Source organism: Scyliorhinus canicula, chromosome 5, assembly GCF_902713615.1.
Source record: "Scyliorhinus canicula chromosome 5, sScyCan1.1, whole genome shotgun sequence".
In the NCBI taxonomy this organism is placed as follows: Eukaryota; Metazoa; Chordata; class Chondrichthyes; order Carcharhiniformes; family Scyliorhinidae; genus Scyliorhinus; species Scyliorhinus canicula.
Window position 1 is genome coordinate 159616648 of NC_052150.1, and position 20495 is coordinate 159637142.

At 44.5% G+C, this 20495-nt stretch overlaps 1 protein-coding gene across 3 annotated transcripts; it reads left to right on the plus strand.

The window, feature by feature from the left end:
* Positions 1-1241: 1241 nt before the first annotated feature.
* On the plus strand, positions 1242-8852 carry LOC119966373 (transcription termination factor 1, mitochondrial). Of its 3 annotated transcripts, none has more exons than XM_038797923.1 (2): positions 1242-1542; positions 7353-8852. In XM_038797923.1, the coding sequence occupies exon 2, from the start codon at positions 7404-7406 to the stop codon at positions 8550-8552; it is 1149 nt and encodes a 382-aa protein (XP_038653851.1). In that variant the 5' UTR covers positions 1242-1542; positions 7353-7403; the 3' UTR covers positions 8553-8852. The 3 variants fall into 3 exon arrangements, with proteins under 3 accessions (XP_038653851.1, XP_038653850.1, XP_038653852.1); XM_038797922.1 differs by having other exon boundaries at positions 1242-1458; XM_038797924.1 differs by lacking the exon at positions 1242-1542 and adding an exon at positions 1576-1976.
* The last annotated feature ends 11643 nt before the right edge of the window (positions 8853-20495 follow it).

Genomic DNA, 20495 nt, shown 5'->3' on the forward strand with positions numbered 1-20495 from the left:
AATGATTTACTCCTGCTCCTACTTCTATGTTTCTAAGCCAGGGCCGACTCAAGGCACCGGCAACTCGGGCAGTCGCCCGGGGCGCCATGTGCTAGGGGGCGCCAGACTCGGGTCCCGCGCATGCGCAGTTGGGCCGGCGCCAACCAGCGCATGCGCGGTGGCCGCGCTCCCCCAGTGTGGCCGCACTCCCCCAGGGCGGCCCCCCGGTCCATCCCCTCGGTCCGCCCCCCCGCTCGCCCGCCCCCGCCCCCCCGGGTCCGCGCCCCCCCCTCCCCTCCCGGGTGCGCGCCCCCCTCCCCTCCCCCCCGGGTGCGCGCCCCCCCCCCCTCCCCCCCGGCGCCCCCCCCCCCTCCCCCCCGGCGCCCCCCCCCCCGGTCCGCCGCCCCCCCCCCCCCCCAAGGGCGCCGAAGTTCAGCTTGCCCCCCGGGGCGCCAGCAACCCTAGGGCCGGCGCTGTTCTAAGCCAAAGCAAAAGTCTAAGGGCGGGCTACTGGGGCTGGATTCGCCATCCCGCCACACCATTTCAGCTTCATCCCACCAACGGGATGCTCTGTTAGGACGGCTGGTCAATGGGGTTTCCCATTGTGGGGCAGCCCCACGCCGTCGGGAAACCCCCAGGCTGCCGGCAAAACAGAGCATCCCGCTGGCGGAGAAGGCTCACAAGGGCACGATCAGGCAGAGTCGTGAATCTTTCCGACCGATTAAGCCTATGAAACCAGATACTTTGGGGGTATGGGGTAGTACATTAATATAAATGTGACATATATTTAGGCAAAGACTTGGGGAGATGTGGTATTAGGATGTTCAGGGCTGGAAGAGTTAAGTGTGGGACTGGAGAAAAAGTCCTACCCGCATGATGTTGGAAGAGTCATATGACCAGGGCCGAGTAGGAGAAAGCTCAGGGTCCAGATTGAGTGATCTACCCGTACTTGTGTGCATCTGTAAATAGTTATGTTATTATAATGAACCAAACATGTCTCTATCTCTGAAACTGTTCCTAAGCCAGTCAAAATAAAATACAGTACGGGGAGCGAGGGGATCCGCCGCTCAGTCTGCGGGAATCCGGGCAGTGATAGTTACCGGGAAGGCACCAGATGCGCCGCTCACTCCGACTCTGTCGGGTTGACGGAGAACGGGGGAGGGAGTGGGGCCTGGTTACCACAGCAACAGGCAGGCGCCGTCCCCTCTCGCGAGATGTGAGCGGGTTCTCCCGCAGGAGCGCGGCCATTTTAACTCCGTGACTGGCGCAGCCCGAGGCGGTCACTCAATAGGGAGCGAGTCAGTGTAATTGTGGGCCCCGTCCCGATGGGGGGGAAGGGTTGGCAGCAGGGTTAAAACAGCTGAAAAGCTTTTCATCCCACCGTGCTGCCATTCCCCAGGTCCAGTTGGAGCACGTGGCTGTGGAGAGCTTCTGGCAGCTGTTTATGGGCAGCAGCCAGATGTGCCTCTGCTGCCGGCGGTGAGTGTATTTCTGTATGTTTTAGGAGTTGCACATGGCGCCCACAGCATGTTGGACCCAGCGTAGTGACCCGCAATCCAGAAGGTGCTTAACTGTTCAAACGTATGACGAAATTGCAAAACTAAATTGCAAAGTGCTATCAAGTTCATTTAATAATAATCTTTATTGTCACGAGTCGGCTTACAATTAACACAGCAATGAAGTTACTGTGAAAATTGCCACACACCCGTGCCTGTTTGGATATACAGAGGGAGAATTCCGAATGTCCAATTAACCTAACAGCACGTCTTTCGGGACTTGTGGGAGGAAACCAGAGCACCCAGAGGAAACCCACGCAGCACCCAGAGGAAACCCACGCAGACACGGGGAGAGCGTGCAGACTCCACACAGACAGTGACTCAAGCCAGGAATCAAACCTGGGACCCTGGTGCACTGAAGCAACAGTGCTAAGCACTGTGCTACCATGCCTCTACGGGAATAGGGCATTCGATCCCACCAGCTTATTCAGTGACACCATGGTACATAATCTCAATGCAATCCAAACTTGACCGAATATTGTTTGAGGTTTCTGCTTGGAGTTCTGCCTGTCTGCCACTCTTTGTGCAGATCAAGTGGAAAATTCATACTTTTAAGTCATCAACCCTAATCAAATCATAGAATTTACAGTGCAGCAGGAGACCATTCGGCCCATCGAGTCCCTGCAATCTTAGATTTTTCTAAGGAATACACGTTTCTGCAATATTTCCTTTGTAATTTAGCCCATGACTCCCTGGAACATTTTGGTGAACATGTACAAAAATATGAAGCAGTGCCCAGAACTATACACAATACGGTGCAACCAGAGCTATCTACTTGGCATTCCCTTTACATTTTAGCTTTCAAGTTAAAGGCTAACATTCCATTAGACATTTTTGGTGCTTCGCTGCATTTCGGTGATCAGTGTCATGAACCCCTAAATTTCTTTGGATTTCCACTGATTCTAACTTTTCACTTTTTAAAAAATAAATTTAGTGTACCCAATTCATTTTTTTTCCAATTAAGGGGAAACTTAGCGTATTCAATCCACCTACCTTGAACATCTTTGGGTTGTGGGGATGAAACCCACGCAAGCACGGGGAGAATGTGCAAACTCCACACGGACAGTGACCCAGAGCCGGGAACCTGGGACCTCGGCGCCGTGAGGCAGAAGGGCTAACCCACTGTGCCACCGTGCTGCCCGAACTTTTCACTTTTAGATATGCCAGATGTTCTTTATTGTCTTTTGGTTCAGGTGTTGTTCATAATCACACTTTAAGCTCGGAGGGATCAGAAACATTTTGTTTATTTTTTCCATGATGTCTGGTGCAAAGAAGGACTATTAAACTGGCTTTGTTCTATTTCACAAAAGTTTCTAGTACAGCTGTGAAATGTGGCCTTCTGGAACTATTTGCACATAACTATTACTGCCTAGCTATTTACACATGATACAATATATAACCATTTGGATCTGCCCTTATGTGATCCTAAATGATGGCATGACATTTAAACCTGCATTTAGTACCATCTGCCGCAATTATTTTAAAATTAATTTAATGATGTGGGCGTTGCTGGCTGGGCCAGCATTTATTTCCCATCCCTAGTTGCCCTTCAGAAGGTGGTGGTGAGCTGCCTTCTTGAACTGCTAAATGTTTGTGGAAGGGGGAGAATCAATTGGGCTGCTCTGCGCTGGATCATGTTACGATCCTGGACCAGACCTGAACAGTGGGCAGGATACTGGTCAGAAACACTAATATTTTATTTTAATTTTGTAAGATTGTGGGGAAAGGATATTTTGTTCCAGGCATATAGTATATTAAAATAAACTTTATTACTAACACAGTATTAAAATATCTTTAACATCACACAAGAAAATAGCTATTATCCCTTACACAATGCTAATCAATACAGTGACACAACACTTAGCTGCTATCTTTATTTCCACGCCAACAACAAAACCATCTCTGCTCTCAGCCCACTTTGAAATCAGTTAGCAGTCCCTAGTATATTTGCTTAAGAGACGCTCTTTGGAGAATGTTTTAAAAGATAGACCTGAATCCTGTCAGAATAATGCAGGATCTCTAGCTGAAGCCTTGAGAAACTGTCTCATGGTTTGACTTCCAAAAACCAACTGAACTCCTGTTGCTCTCAACTCACCGTTGAGACTGCCTATCTTGTTCATGGGCAAATCTTGAACTCAGTCTGTTCCCAGTCAAATCTTTAACTGAGCTGCAATGACAGCAGATGTTTGACTTCCGTTCATATCCCAAACTAAACTAAATTGCTTTTCTGCAAAATGTCTGGTACTCTAGTTCCTCCTATTAGTCACATAATCTTACCAAGATGAACACAATCTGTGGGATTCGCCATCGGTGGGATGCTCCGTTTGCCAGCAGTATACCCACACCTGTGGGTTTCCCGATGGTGTGGGGTGGCCACAATGGGAAACCCCATTGGCTGGCTGCTGGAATGGAGGATCCTGCTGCCAGCGGGGACGAGCCGTGCCAGAAAAAGGGGTTGGCAGGATGGAGAATCGCACCCAATGTATCTGCTTAACTACTCCATAGGGGACCGTCTTAATCCAAACAAAATTCCATTAGTCCAAGCTTTTAAGATGCTTTAATTACACCTTCGACTCTCAAAAAGATAGTTGCTTTATAAGTCAGAATTTTTAAAAACGCTACTGCAGCAGTCATACACACTAACCCAGGCTTTTAACCCTTACTGCACCAAATACACATAATACGTGTTGAAAATCGCTTATCTGAAATGTTTGGGGCCGAGTGCGCATTGGAGTTCGGAATTTTTTGATTTTGGAATATAATGCGCAAGTGTGCAGTGCATTGGGAATTACGCATGTGCGGTGCGTGGTAGGAACTGCGCATGTGCAGTGCTATTGGGAACTGCACATGTGTGGAACGATGGGAACTGCGCATGTGCGGCGTGCATAAGGAATTGCGCATTTGTGGTGCGCTTGAAAAAAAGTGCAGATTTTGGAATTTTTCCATTTTCGTAATTTCGGTAAGGGATGCTCAGCCTGCACAATATATCTGAAATTCCTGAATTCATCGCAATGGTGTCAAGCTTCTTGAGTGTGTCATGTGAGAGTACCTTTAAGAAATGGGTGTTTTTATAGAATAACTGTCGTGGGTGTAACTTTAAGAAATGGGTGTTTATTACTGCAGTGATGTCAAGAGAGTGGGTGGAGCTGGGCTGTCTGTCAGCTTTTTACTTTAGCTTTAGGCTTTTTGCTGCATGGTGGGTTTGGTTTCATTTTAGTTTTGGAGAAGCTGCAATCACAGCAGGATGTGTGTGAATCTGCAAGCTCATGAATGTCTATTTGCTGATTTCAACATGGTAACTGTTCTCAGTAGTGAATTTAAACCTAATGTGCTTCTGTTTTAAAGGATTTAAAAAAAAAGTCTTATGGATGTCAAAAGGACAGCTTAAGCATTACCTAGTGTTGTATTCTTTGGGGGTTGTATTTGAATTAATTGTTGCTAAGAATTTCACTATGTTTTAAAAATGTTAACTTGAATTCATAGAATAAACATTGTTTTGTTTTTTAAAATACTTTGCCATTTCTGCTGTACCCACACCTGCAGAGTGGGCCGTGTGCTCCCCATATCACAATCTATTAAAAGTTGTAGGTCAGGTGAACGCCAATGTACACTTTGGAGTTCTTTAATCCCTGGTCCATAATAAGTGTTTGTGGAGCTGCATTCGTCCAGGCAAGTGGAGAGTAATCAATCCATCACACTCATGACCTATGCCTTGTAGATTCTGGACAGGGTTAGGGGGGTCAGGAGGTGAGTTACTTGCCGCCGGATTCCTAGCCTTTGACCTAGTCTTGTAGCCACGGTATTTATATGGTTAGTCCAGTTCAGTTTCTGGTCAATGGTAACCCCCAGGACGTTGATAGTGGGGGTTTCAGCAATGGTAATGCAATTCAATGTCAACGGGCGATGGTTAGATCCCCTCATGTCACAAGGCATTGCCAGGCTCTTGTGTGGCACGAATGTTACTTCCCACTTGTTATCCCAAGCCTGGATATTGTCCAGCTCTTGCTGCATTTGGATGTGAACTGCATCAGTGTCTGAGAAGCAATTAATGGTCTACCCCATATCCTCAGACTGTGACTCCCTGTTCTAGACTGCTCGGCCATTGGGAAAATCCTTCCTACATCTACCCTGCCTAGTCCTGGAGAGGTGGGGCTGGATAGAGGGCCAGCAATAGGTGGAATTTGACAAAGATGTCATGGACAGAAAGAGGAAAGGGATGTAATTTTGAAAAAATTTGTTCATGGGACCTGGGCATCGCAGGCTGTGCCAGCATTTACTGCCCATCCCGAATTGCCCTTGAGGGGACAGTCAAGAGTCAACCACATTGCTCTGTCCCTAAAGGCCATTAGTTAACCAGATGGGTTTTACAACAATCGACAATGGTTTCATGTACATCATTAGACTTTTAATTCCAGATTTTTATTGAATTCTATTTTCACCATCTGCAGTGGTGGGATTTGAACCTGGGTCCCCAGAGCATTACTCTGGGTCTCGTAACTAGTCCAGAGACAATACCACTGTACCACCACCTCTCCAAAAAGGTGATTAAGGCAAGAAGGGCGTGATAGTGGCTGATCCAGCCCCACCATTCCACGTCGCTCAGAATGGTATAAATCAAACCCTATTTCCAGTTCACATAGCTTTGTCAGTCATCCAAATTCAAAACGTTAGCTCCCTTCTCTCTCCACAGATGCTGTAAGACCTGCTGAGATTGTCCAGTATTTTCAGATTTTGTTATTGCCCCCATGCTTTTGTTTAATTCAGAAAAGGGTGGGATGCATGGACATGTGTTTTTTGCCTGCAGTTTGAGATCATCTGCCAGCTGTTGGGATGAATGGTCTATATGCCTGGCATCGGACCAGCACTGAAGTATATATAACACTTCATTTGTGTGATAGACAGAACATATTTTTGGTTGATGGCAGCATCCTGTTTGTGGAAAATATCAATTGTGTTGCTGCTGCATAGTAGCAGTGTAAAATGGCTAATTTCACTTGTTGCTCAAATTTTTGTGATGCCTTACCTTGCCAGGGTAATTTGAAGTAGACTGGTGACAAGTGCTGGCCTTGGGGCCCATTTGTGGCTTTGCTATTTTTCACCAACAGGATGCTGCCTTCAACCAAAACTATGTTCTGTCTACCACACAAATGATCCTCAGGACCTCGGACATGGTCTCGAAGAAGGTGGTCCAGAATCTGGTCAACCTTGGGCAGGACCAGCACATGTGGGAGTGGTTAGCTGGACTCCCCTGACACCGCCTGCATCTGTTTTACATCTCTGGGAAGAACCTGCTCATGCGTGTCCTGTCAAACCTTTAGCTTTGTCAGGCTCAGCCTTGTGCACAAGGAGGTGGAGGTCACCCTGAATAGTATCTCGCCTCCCCCCCCCCCCCCCCAAATTATGATTCCTAGTTCTTCCTCCCACCTCTCTTCATCCAGTGGGACCCTCTTCTCCTCTAGCAGTCGTTCATATATGTCTGCACTCTTCCCCCAGTCTGGATAACTGAGGGAACGATGGGCCTACTTACAGAGGAAGTCCAGTATTTGGAGACAACAGAGCTCATTCCCTTTTGGATGCTGGAGCTTCTCCGTTAGTTCTCCCAGGCTTTTTTATTTATTTATCCAAGTTTTGATATCATTAATGTCCTAACCTTACTTGTCAGCATAACTTTCAATATCCCAATTTTTATTCTCAACCCTAATTTCTGAAAATTATATAAAACTATTAATAAAACAGGAAAATAACTCAATTTTGTCATTAAGATGTTCACTTCATTAACACCAACAACATTGCTTGTTCTTTCTTCCATCAATATAGATTTGAAAGGTTGTAACCTAACAGTATATCTGCTGTGGTTATTGTAGAGATATGGCAGCCAGACTGGCCGCCCAAATAATGCAAATGTACCTGTGCAGAACAAGAGTTCCTGATTTACCAAAGTGGTTTCCATCAGCACAGTTGAAGATATCGTATCTGAGAATGTGTACTTCTAGTCACAATGATTCAACAGGCACAATCCAAAAACCAGAAAATACTGTTTTGTTGAACAACCTGACTGTTCTGGGTGTGGATATTATGATGGCGAGGAGGAGGCAGCCTGGAGTCTTGAGAAAGGTTATCACCAATGAAGAGGGTGTGGCAGAGTTTTTGAGAAGCAAGGGTGCCAATCGCGAGACCATTGCAAGTATTATATCAAGGTACCCCCGAGCCATCACACGTTCCTTTTGCCATCTTGAAGAAAGATGGCAGATATGGCGGAGCATTTTCAACACAGATTCTGAGATTGTAAGCGTTATTGAACGTTCTCCAGAATCATATTTTCGTTCAAGTGACAATGGAAATCTTGAAAAAAATATAAAATTTCTTTGTTCCCTTGGCTTGACCTCAAAGGACTTGCATCGCATTTTGACTACTGCTCCACGAACATTTTCAAACAGTTTAGAACTAAACAAGCAGATGGTAAAACTTCTGCGAAGCCTTGGTGTCAGTTTAGGTGACAAGGACCCGGATGCTTTTGTTAAACGGATTATCACTAAAAATGCTTACATACTTCTACGAAGCACCAAAAGGATAAAAACAAATGTAGACTTTTTCACAGAAGCACTAAAACCGAGCAACAGTGAACTTATAAAGCTACTTCAGGGGCATGGTGCTGAGGTTTTAGACCTCTCCAGTGACTACATGAAAAGAAATTTCAAAAATATAAGTGAGCAGTTGCAGCTATTAGGATGCACAGCTGAAGAAGTGAAGAAATTCTTTTTGGATTATCCACCAGCGTTCTACGCTTCATTCGAAAAACTTTCCAACAAAATCAATTGTCTTCTAGAAAGTGACATTAATATTAAGCAATTATTGAAGAAGCCAAGAATATTGGAATTCAGTGCAAACAATTTGAAAAATCGCATAGAGGAACTAGAAAGGATTGGATATGACTTTAAAAAACATGGCGTTACCATTTTAGATTCCAGCAGAAGGCGATTTGAAGCAAAATTAGAGAAGCTAAATGAGGAGGGATAGCCATGTTGCCTCTGCTGTGATGAATCTGGTACCATTCTGTTATATTCTGGATGGGTATGTTTGATCCCATAGCTCAATCCTAGAATGTTTAAAATTACTTCTGGCTCTCTGAATCATGTGTGCTATACAACATTCTGAGTGAGTGTTTTACAAATTATGCAGTATGAATGGTCAGTAGATTTAATAAATTAACTTATTGTAGAAATTATTATGCTTTAATTAACTTTGTTGCAATAATTAACAAAGTAATTGCCCTTATTGGTCTTGCATCAATAAAAATGAAGAACCATTTCAATTTGACTCCAGAGTTAAGTTTGTTTTCTTCCCTGAAGTGTATCAGTATCAGCAACATTGTTGCAAAAAATATCTCTCCCCTAGGTTCCTCAGCAACTCTGCCAAGTCAGCGGATGAGCCGTGGACATTTGCAAGGCCCATGTTAAAATCTCAGCCCTGGTTGATATTTTCACTTAACATCCCCAAGTGTGAAATTCAAATCAGTTTATTGTTAGATGTGTGATTCAAATGTACTTATGGAAGATAAAAGGAATATGTTGAGGTTGTCTTTTTTTTCAAGAACAAACAAAGAAAAGTACAGCACAGGAACAGACCCTTCGGTCCTCCAAGCATACCCCGACCATGCTGCCTGTCTAACCTAAAACCTTTTTGGTCCGGATCCCTCTATTCCCATCCTATTCATGTATTCATGTATTTGTCAAGAAGCCTCTTAAGTATCACTATCTTACCTGCTTGCACCACCTCCTCTGGCAGTGAATTCCAGGTCCCCACTTGAAAGTATTGATTAAAAAACAGAAGGAAGGGGTTTCTGCTCTCGTAGTTAACTCATTGGCAGTAGATGTTTAGCATGAATGTTAACTTCAACATAGAATCATAGAATGGAGCACAGGAGGAGGAAATTTGGATTGTTGAGCCTGTGCTGGCAATGTAACTAGTCCAACTCTCTGGCTTTCTCCCTGAGGCCTTACAAATATTTTCCCTTCCAGTGCTTACCGAATTGTCTTTGGAAAGTCGCAATTGAATCTGCCTCTACCACCCCCGTAGGCTGTGCATTCAAGATTGTAAGCACCTATTTGGAGTATTTGTCCTCCAATCGCCAAAGTTCAGCCAGTGAGGGGACAGCCAGAGGCATTCCACCAGATGTCTGATGCATCACCGTTCACTTTTGCTAAAGGAAGTGGCAGGAGTTGTTTAATGGGACCACCCATACTTAGGTGGGAATATTCAAATACATTAATGCCAGGGGTATGTTACTGGATATATTCTCCTTCATTCTAAAATCATGTAGTGATACAAACCAGATGGAGGCCATTCGACTCAATGTGCTTGTACTTGCACCTTGAAATAATTAACAATTGGTCCTTCTCACATTTAGGTACCTGTATTTATCCAAACACCTTCTGAAAGTTATTATTAAAACTGCTTCTTTCATACTCTCAGACAGTGCATTCCAAACCATCATAGATCACATTTGAATACCTGTATCAAATCTCTTAACACTCCCAGCTCGCATGATTAATACCCTCAAGCTCTCTAGTTTGTCCATATATTGAAGTCCCTTATCCTTGGTACCATTCTAGAAAATGCCTGCTGCACCCTATCAAAGGCCTTGATATCCTTCCTAAAGTATGGTACCCAGAATTGAAAAAAATCTGAAACCTGACAAGTGTTTCATAAAGATTTTGCATAACTTTACTTTTGTGTACTCTCTATGTATGGATCCCATTTGCTTTTCTAACACCTTCTCCGTTTGTCCTGCCTTCAGAGGTGAACGTACCCATATCGCAGGCCTCTATGTTCCTGCATCCCCTTTAAAATGATAGCATTTTAAAAATCTGATAGCATCTGTGGATAGAGAACAGAGCTAACGCTTCAGGTCTAGATGACTCCTTGACAAAGAGTCCTCCAGACTCCTAAGCGTTAACTCCTTTGACAAAGATTCATCCAGACTCGAAGCGTTAACTCCTTTGACAAAGAGTCATCCAGATTTGAAGCGTTAACTCCTTTGACAAAGATTCATCCAGACTTGAAACGCTAACTCCTTTGACAAAGAGTCATCCAGACTCGAAACGCTAACTCCTTTGACAAAGAGTCATCCAGACTCTTAAGCATTAGCTCCATTCTCTCTATAGATGCCCTCACACCTGCTGAGATTGTACAGGAATTTTCTGTTTTTCTTTCAAGATCCGGCATCTGCAGTAATTTGCTTTTACCATTTAGTTTATATCGCCTCTCCCTATTCTTTCCACCAAAAGTACTAAATTTATTATTGGTGGTAGGCAGAATGTGAAGTTGAAGCCACAATAATAATAATAATCGCTTATCGTCACAAGTAGGCTTCAATGAAGTTACTGTGAAAAGCCCCTAGTCGCCACATTCTGGCGCCTGTTTGGGGAGGCCGGTACAGGAATTGAACCCGCGCTGTTGGCATTGTTCTGCATTCCAAGCTAGCTGTTTAGCCCATTGTGCTAAATCAGCCTGTGCTAAAATCAGCCATGATCTTATTGAATGGCGGAGCAGACAGCCTGAATTTCATATGCTCATATTTCTGTGAAATTTTGTTTGCCAGTTGTCTGACCATTTCACCAGTCTGTTCCTGACGTCTGTTGCATTCCCCTTACTGTTTACTACAATTCTATATTTCTATATATTGTTAACTATACATTTTTGAAATATGTACTGTATACCCAAGTCCAGGTTAATAACATATAGAAAAAAGAACAATTAGGTCAGTTTTAAGAATGAAAGGACTGCACAAGGCAAGACACACTTCTTATTAAAGAAACATTTTCATCATTGGAGACTGTTGAAACATTTCTCTCTTTTACCCCACTCCCAAATTTGAGGCAGGCATCTGATGGCAGTGGCAATGCTGCGTGGAGCCTGCCTGAATAAATTTAACCTGAATCGGGTAGAACCACTGGTGCCAGCACATGTGGAAATCAGCAGGTTCAAAACTCACCACCTTGGGATTGCAACCAGATTGGCCATCAACTTCACGTGGAATTGAAAATAGACTTTTCAAAATACTCCTGGAAAGTGAGGCAAAATAACATATATATAATCTGCAAATTGTAAATCAAAGACATTTAACCAATGTAAAGCGTTTTGAGAAATATCTTTGGCAAAATGTTAGAAGTGCACCACAAACATTTTATTAAAATTGATTTTTTTCATGGGATGTGGATATCGCTGACAAGGCCAGCATTTGATTACTTGGTTGGCCATTTCATAGGGCAGTTGAGAGTCAGCCACAGTGCGGATCTGGAGTCACATGTAGACCAGACCAGGTAAGGACAGCAGATTTCATTCCCTCAAGGACATTAGTGAACCAGATGGATTTTTATGTCAATTGAGAATGGATTCATGGTCATCGTCACTGATATCTCAAAACACATTGCTGGGACCATCTTTCAATTCCAGATTTAAAAAAAATTAGTTCAGTTTAAATTCCACCAGCTGCCATGGTGGGATTTTGTGTTTGCAGAATATTAGCCTGGTCTCCTGAATTACTAATCCAGTGATACTGCTGTCACTGATACTACTGTCTCCCCTCAAAAGGTAAAACCAAATGCATGTGCCTACTCATACCAATCCAGAGTTTGGGGACAGGATTGGAATAATTTAATGATTGTTCCATATGAACATGCAGAAACAGCAACAACAAATTGCACTGAGTAACTTTAATGTAGGAAAACATTCTAAGTCCTTTCACAATGCTATCACCCCAAAAAATGGAAACATTAATAGCTTGGTCCAAGGGGTAGGTTTTAGGGAGAGGAGAGAGGTGGAGGCATTTAAGGAGGGAATTTGAGAGCTTAGTGCCTTGGCCATTTAAGACATGTCCTCCAATAAGAATAATAATCTTTTTATTGTCACAAGTAGACTTACATTAACACTGCAATTAAGTTATTGTGTAAAGCCCCTAGTCACCACATTCCGGCACCTGTACAAAGAGGGAGAATTCAGAATAATTTAAATTGGGGAATACAAGAAGCCAAAATTCTTGTATTCCCCAATTTTAATTATTCTGAATTCTCCCTCTTTGTACAGGTGCCGGAATGTCGTGACTAGACGTGCTGTTAGGTAATTTGGACATTCTGAATTCTCCCTCCGTGTACCCTAACAGGCACCGGAATGTGGCAACTAGGGGCTTTTCACAGTAACTTCATTGCAGTGTTAATGTAAGCCGACTTGTAATAATAAGGATTATTATTAAATGGTTTCTCACACAGCATTTGAAAAGGTCTCAAGTCAGAGACTGGCCAGAAAAGGTATGTTAAATTGTATCCAAAATTGACTCAAAATTACCTCAGGAGGTTTTTTTGTGACTCCTAAGCCTCTTACCAGTGGAGTTCCGCAAGGTTTTATATTAGATTCCTTGCTCTTTGTGGTAATATGTATTGCTGATTTAGACCTAAATGTAGGGACATGACAAAGAAATTTATGTAAAATTGAATGTGTCCTGTTGATAGTGAGGAAGAAAACTAGACTGCGGGGAGTCATCAGTTGACTGTTCAAGTGGACAGAACAGTGGCACATGGAATTAAGTTGGGAAAATTACGAAATGCATTTGGGGAGGAAAAAAACGACATGGATACTGAGAAATACAGAGGAACAGACGGACATTGACATGTGTATTTACAGACCCCAGAGGTGTAGGACAGATGGATAAGGTTCTAAGCCATACTTTATCAGAAGAGGCATTGAAAATAATAGCACATAATATAATCCTCATCACATTTTTTAAATTCTTGGATATTCTCTTAAATTGCACTGGTTACCGGCAAAGAGCTGAAAAGTGGGATTAACTTGGATAGCACTTCTTAGGTTTGCAAATGCATGAGGAGCCAAATGGTGCTCTGTGCCATAAATATTCATTTTTTAAATTTGAGGGTTGGCTGGAGGAGAAATTATGAAGGGATTTGCAAACAAGGATGGGAACTTAAAATTTGAGGTATTGCCAGGCTGGGAAGCAATTTGGGTCCACAAGCCCAAAGGCAATATGTAAACAGGATTAAGTGCAAGTTAGGATGCAACATCACACTTCTAAATCAGCTCAATATTATGAAGGGTAGAAAGTGACTTTGATTGGGTTACTCTTTGGTTAGCTGATATTATCTTTCCAAAATTAGGATAGGTGGGCTACCTGCAAGAGGAGTCCCCCACACTGAAAAGTCTGAAAATAATCATGTAACTAGTTTAGCACATTGTATGAGTTGAAGTACAGCTAAATTCAAGTGAAAACTCTGCCTGATAAACAGTCCTTTGATGCCACCTAATGAGCATTTTAGGAAATTCAATTCGTAATCGATCAATGGCCGGGATTCTCCGATAATGGGGCTAAGTGTTAACGCCGGAGGGTTTTACAATGACATCATCTGGCCACTAGGAGCAGCGATCCTGTGCTCCGGATTCCTCCCACAGTCCAAAGATGTGCTGGTTAGGTGGATTGGCCATGATAAATTGCCCTTAGTGACCACAAAATGTTAGGAGGGGTTAGTGGGTTGCCGGGATAGGGTGGGTGAGGGCTGAAGTGGGTCGGTGCAGACTTGATGGACTGAATGGCCTCCTTCTGCACTGTATGTTCTATGTGCCACACAGGGGGCCAGCATGGCATGTGCGTCATGGCCAGCGCGGGTGTGCGCATGGGTTGCCGTCTCCGTGCTGGTCCCCGGGCAACATGGCGGAGCCCTACAGGGGCCCGGCGCGGAGGAACATCGGCCCTCCCTGGAATTAGCACGCCCGCCGATCGATAGCCCCCAATCGCGGGCCAGGCCACCATGGAGCCCCCCCCTGGAGTTGGACCCCCCTCCCCTCACCAAGACGACCCCCACAGCCAGAACGGCGAGGTCCCACCTGGTAGGACCACACGTGAACGACACCGGCAGAACTCGGCGGGCATTCGACTGGCAGCGCGGCAACCGCGCCTATGCCATTGCCGCTGATTATCCGGTCGCTGGAGAGAGATACGGGATTCACGCCCCTCCCAGCGATTCTCCAACCTGGCACAGGATCAGAGAATCCCGCCCAATGTCTTTGAATGTTCTACAAGGAGAACGGAGGGAGTACATTTTCAGTTCCTGGTAAAGTACTGCCTAGAATAAATAAGATCAGGTGCTCACCAAACTCGCTGTACAGTGTGTTGATTGAATGCACTTTTACTTGGTGAGCTCCTGAATTATTCATAGGACCCTGTGCAGCTTTGATTTTCTGCAGCTTGATAGTTAAATGCCACCCACACTTCAACTAGATGCCACTGCACGCTACATCCATAAAGAATCTGATTTTTTTTTGGAAGAGATGACTGGAGAATGTGTCTGGACTTCCAGAATGCATTTGATAAAACTTTCGAAAAAGATTTCTAACCAAAATTGAAGCTCATCGAATTGAAAGCAAATTGGTTAAGAAACTGTCTGAATGTCAGGAGTCAGAGAATAGGGATAATGGGCAGGCACTGTAATTGGCAGGATGCAAGTTGTGGTTTCTTGTAAGGGGAGGTATTGGGGCTTCAATTGTTCACTATTTGTTAATATTTTAGATGCTGGGGTAGACAGCCAGGTATCCAAGTTTGCCAAAGACAAACAAACATTCTAAACGGTGTAAATGATGGCATAAAATTACAAAGAGATGTAAGCAGATTAAGTGAATAGATATAAGTAATTTAGTCCCAAGAAGGATAGTACAGGGTAATTCTAAGTGGTGAAAACAGTAGAGGTCCAAAAGACTTAGGGTTCCATGTCCATAAATCATTAAAATGTCTTGGATAGTGTCATGAACCTGGCTGAAGACAGCAGTAGACAATATTCAAAGGGCCTCAATTGGTATGCCAGTGGATTTAGATAATAATCAAGTATAAATAACAGATTATAGATGATTGGGAAGGAACCTGAGATATACACATGTTAATGCCTAGTTAGGGAAGATGATTGGGACAGACAGCCAAATATAGAGAAGCAATAATCAAAGAACAACAAAGGTATAATTACCGGGACCATGAAAAGCCAGGAGAGACAGTTACCATCTAGCAATCTCAGAAAGTGGACAGGCTAGTTTCTAGCCACCAAGCCTGAAGGCCAAATTTACAGCAAACGAGCTTCTAAGTCTTAGAGCCAAGGCAGTGCAGTAAACTTTTGTAACAGCAGTTTTAAAATATTTCTACAGAAACTGCATGTGTTTAATAATTCATGCATCTTTTGGTGAAAGTAAGAATAGTTCAGTTTGTATTTGTTTTTGCTTTAATAAATAGTCTTGTAATAATTGTTACCCAACTGGGTTATTTATTCTCACTGGGGTTTCACTTGTCTCCTCACACCAGAACAGAACTATTCACCCCAATGACCTGGAGTTCCAAATTGGGAAACCCTCACAGATGACATCAGTGTGCTTCATGGCAGATATGTGCAAAAAACAATTAAATAAGTGAATGAAATGCTGGCCTGTAGTTACAGACTGAGAGTGAGAGATTCTGAGCTTCTTTATCCTCTTGCCCGTATAATCTTTAGGGATGAGTAACCACAATTTGATAGTATTTTACATTATATTTGAAAGTGAGGAAGTTCAATCTGAAGGCAGGGCGTTAATGCTGAATAAAGGACATTATGAAGGCCTGAGGGACAAATTGGCTGAGATGGATTGGGAAAGTATGTTAAAAAATGTAACGGTGCATAAGAAATGGAGAGTTTTCAAATAAGCTTACAGCAACTATACATTCCTTCAAGGTACAAAACCCCCCTGAAAATAGTCATCCATGGTTGACAAAGGAAGTTCAGGATTGCATAAGATTAAAAGAAAAGGGTTATAAAGTTCCTAGAAATAGTAGTAAACGAGGATTGGGTGGCTTTTAGAATACAGCAAAGGAAGGCCAAGACAGATAAAGAAAGGGAGAATAGAATATAAATGCAATCTCAGAAAAGCAAAGAAACAGTCTGTAAATGCTTCTATAGGTATGTAAATAGTAAATATTTAGTGAAGACAAATGTGGGTCCATTACAGGCAAAGTCAGGAGAATTCATAATGGGGAATAGAGAAATGGCAGAGAAGCTAAATTATTACTTTGTCTGTTTTCACTAAGGAAGATACAAGTAATCTCACAGAATTAGAGATCCATAGGCCAAGGGAGAATGAGGAGTTGAAGGAAATTGGTATAAGTAAGAAGATTGTATTGGAGAAATTAATCGGCCTGAAAGTTGATAAGTCCTGGGACTCGATGTTATGTATCCCAGAGCGTTGAAAGAGGTTCTTATAGAGATAGTGAATGCATTGGTGATCATCTTCCAGAATTCTATAGATTTTGGAATGGCTCCTGAAGATTGGAAGGTAGCAAATGTCACCCCATTATTTAAGAAGGAAGGGAGGGAGAGAACAGGACACTGGAGACCTTTTAGCCTTAATAAGTACTAGGCAAAATGCTAGAAATGATAGAAAAATGATTTGATAAATGAAACTTGGACAATCATCATCTGATAAGGCACATTCAGCATGGATTTACAAATGGGAAATCATGTTTGACAAACTTGTTCGAAGTTTTCTGATGATGCTCCTACCAAAATTGCAAAACGGAAAGTTGATGGACGTAGTATATTTGGATTTTCAGAAAGATTTTGATAAAGTCCCCCAGAGGATGTTGTATAGCCAAATAAAAGCACATAGGATAGGAGGCGATATACTGGCATGAAATCAGAACTGGCTAACAGGTTGAAAACAGTAGGGATAAACAGGTCTGGTGGAGGAGGTGAAGAGGGACCGATGGAGATGGGACTCGCTCCCACTCTCCCTGGCGGGAAGAGTGCAGATGATAAAAATAAACGTGCTGCCAAGGTTCCTCTTCCAATTCAGATCACTCCCGATCTTCATTCCCAAATCCTTCTTCACCAGGGTTGATAAACTGATCATCACCTTCGTCTGGATGGGAAAGAACCCGAAGATACGGAAAACCATCCTACAAAGAAGGAGGCTTGGCCCTGCCGAACCTCCTATTCTAGCACTGAGCAGCGAACACAGGGAGGGTGCGGGGTGTTTGGGAGAGCCGGAGGTGGAATGGGTGCAGATGGAGAAGGCCTCCTGTCTGGGGACGTCCTTCCAGGTGCTGGCCACTGCTTCACTCCCAGCACCTCCCCAACCAAATACTCGAGGATGCCAATGATAGTAGCCACATGAAGGACCTGAAACCAGCTCCAACACCATTTCAACCTCAGTGGCATCTGTGACCCCTATCTGCAGGAACCATAAATTTATTCCGGCAAAAATAGACTCCACCTTCAAAATATGGAGAGAGGACGGAGGGGTACTGATGGTAAGAGACATATAGGTGAACAGTAGGATTTATGACCCTGGGAGAGCTAACAGAGAAGCTCATGCTCCCGAAAGGGAATGAGCTTCGGTAATTGCAGTTGCGAGACTTCCTCCACAAAGCAACCACGGCATTCCCCCAACTACCCGGACACAACATACTGGGCAGACTACTAGCACTGGACTTGCTCGGGAGAGGTAAATGTGGTGCCATATAGGGACGACTGTTAAAAGAGGTAAAGGCCCCGCTGGATGAGACTCAAGAAAAATGGGAGGAGGGCCTGGGCATGGAGATATGGGGAGGATTCTGAATCAAAGCTCTGCACAAGATCAATGCCACCTCCTCATGCGCAGGGGCTGAACCTAATACAACTAAAGGTGGTGTACAGGGCACACCTAACCAGGACACACACACATGTTCTGGTTCTGTCTAAAACTCAGCAGGTTCTTCTCCGCCTTTTTTGAGGCCATGTCCAGAGTGGTGGGGGTAAAGATGGAGCCATGCCCTCAATGGTGGTCTTCGGGCAATCGAGCATCCAGAGGTCTTTATGGGGAGAGAAGCCGATGCCCTGGCCTTCGGCACCCTGATTGCCTGGCGGAGACTTCTGCTTGGAACACCACCCACAGCGTTTGACTGGCTCTCCAACCTAGTGGAGTTCCTAAAGCTAGAAAAAAATCAAATTTGCAATTAGGGACTCAGATGAAGGATTCCACCATACATGGAAACTTGCCTCTTCGAAGACCAGCAACTAGGGGGGACAAGGGAGGGAGAAGGGTGAGGCGGGCGCGGGCGGGGGGTGGGGAGGAACAACCGGAGAAGGGGGTGGGAGGTGGGGAGAGGGAGCACCCATGCCACAGCAAGGAAAAGGGGAAATCCACCCTACGCACTGAGGGGCGTAGGTGCCTGCACTCAGATGTACCAAAAAAATGTAAACTGTATGTAGTCTCAAGGATTGCAGAGAAGTAAAAGAGGCTAAGAAAATGAGGCCATCCGTCTATATTTATACAAATGCCAGTTTCTTGGGTTTCTTAATAAACAATTTATTGAGTTATTTTTGGTATAGTAACAAGAAATATACATGAAGCCATAAGTAGTGCAAAAGCCGTTTGTACTTTTGTACAGGTCCCACCCTTATTACCCCCACTTACTCTAACCTAAACTGCTCTCCTCCCCCACCCCCCACCCCTGTCTGCTGAAGATTAATTTTCTGCAAAGAAGTCGACAAACAGTTACCACCTCCAGGTGAACCCTAACAGTGAACCTCTCAAGGCAAACTTAATTTTCTCCATACAGAGAAAACTCGCCAGGTCTCCGACTTTGGGGGCTTTGAGTCCCCCCCATGCCAATATCTGTCTCCGAGCTACCAGGGAAGCAAAGCCCTGAACATAGAACAGTACAGCAAAGAACAGTCCCTTCGGCCCTCGATATTGTGCCGAGCATTGTCCGAAACCAAGATCAAGCTATCCCACTCCCTGTCATTCTGGTGTACTCCATAGAACATCTGCCTCTTTTTCCTCCTGGATTCCCGGATCTTCCGACATCCCGTAAATCACCACCTCTGGACTCAGTACCACCCTTGTTTTTAAAACCTTGGACATGACATCCGCAAACCCCTGCCAAAATCCCCGAAGCTTTGGGTATGTTCAGAACGTGTAGACATGGTTCACTGGTCCTCCCGCGCATTTTGTGCACCTGTCCTCCACCCCAAAGAATCTGCTAATCCGGGCCACTGTCACGTGAGCCCGGTGAACAACCTTAAATTGTATCAGGCTGAGCCTGGCACATGGTGCGGACGCGTTGACTCTATTCAATGCGTCCGCCCATAGACCATCCTCTATCTCACCTCCCAGCTCCTCCTCCCACTTGCACTTCAGCTCCTCGGTCTGTGTCTCCTCCGATCCTTATAGATGTCTGAGATGCTCCCGTCCCCTACCCACCCTCTGGAAATTACCCTGTCCTGAATCCCGCTCAGCTGACACCTGTTTACGTAGGAAGTCTCGCACCGGCAGACACCTGAATTCGTTTCCCCTCGCCAACCCAAACTTTCCCTCCAATGCCCTCATACTCGGAAAGCTCCCCTCTATGAACACATCCCCCATCCTCTCAATGCCTGCTCTCCGGAAGCGGTAAGTTGGGAGAAGTGGGAGGGTGCGGAGGCCACGGTGGGTCATTGAAGTCAGTCGAAAGATCAAGGCTGCCTTTAAAAATGCCACCTGATCCACGAGTAGTCTGCCTGCACTGGACTGGCGAGCTGAACCTGCCTGTGTAGGAAATGACTAAACTGTAGTCTCGACGGGGAGTTCCTCACTGAGACCAAGAAAACGGCCGTTGAATAGCGGGGTCTCAGTGTCAGGAAGCACCCTGCTAAATGTGCCCAAAACCGGACATGGAATCTTTTGGTTGAATTGCGGCCAGTGTACTGAGAGTATACTGATGTGCATTGCAGCCTTCAAGCATCTTCCACACCGGGCAGCATGGTGGTGTAGTGGTTAGCATTGCTGCTTCACGGCGCCGAGGTCCCAGGTTTGATCCCACTCTGGGTGCGGAGTTTGCACATTCTCCCTGTGTTTGCGTTGGTTTCACCCCACAATCCAAAGATGTGCAGGGTAGGTGGATTGGCCATGCTAAATTACCCC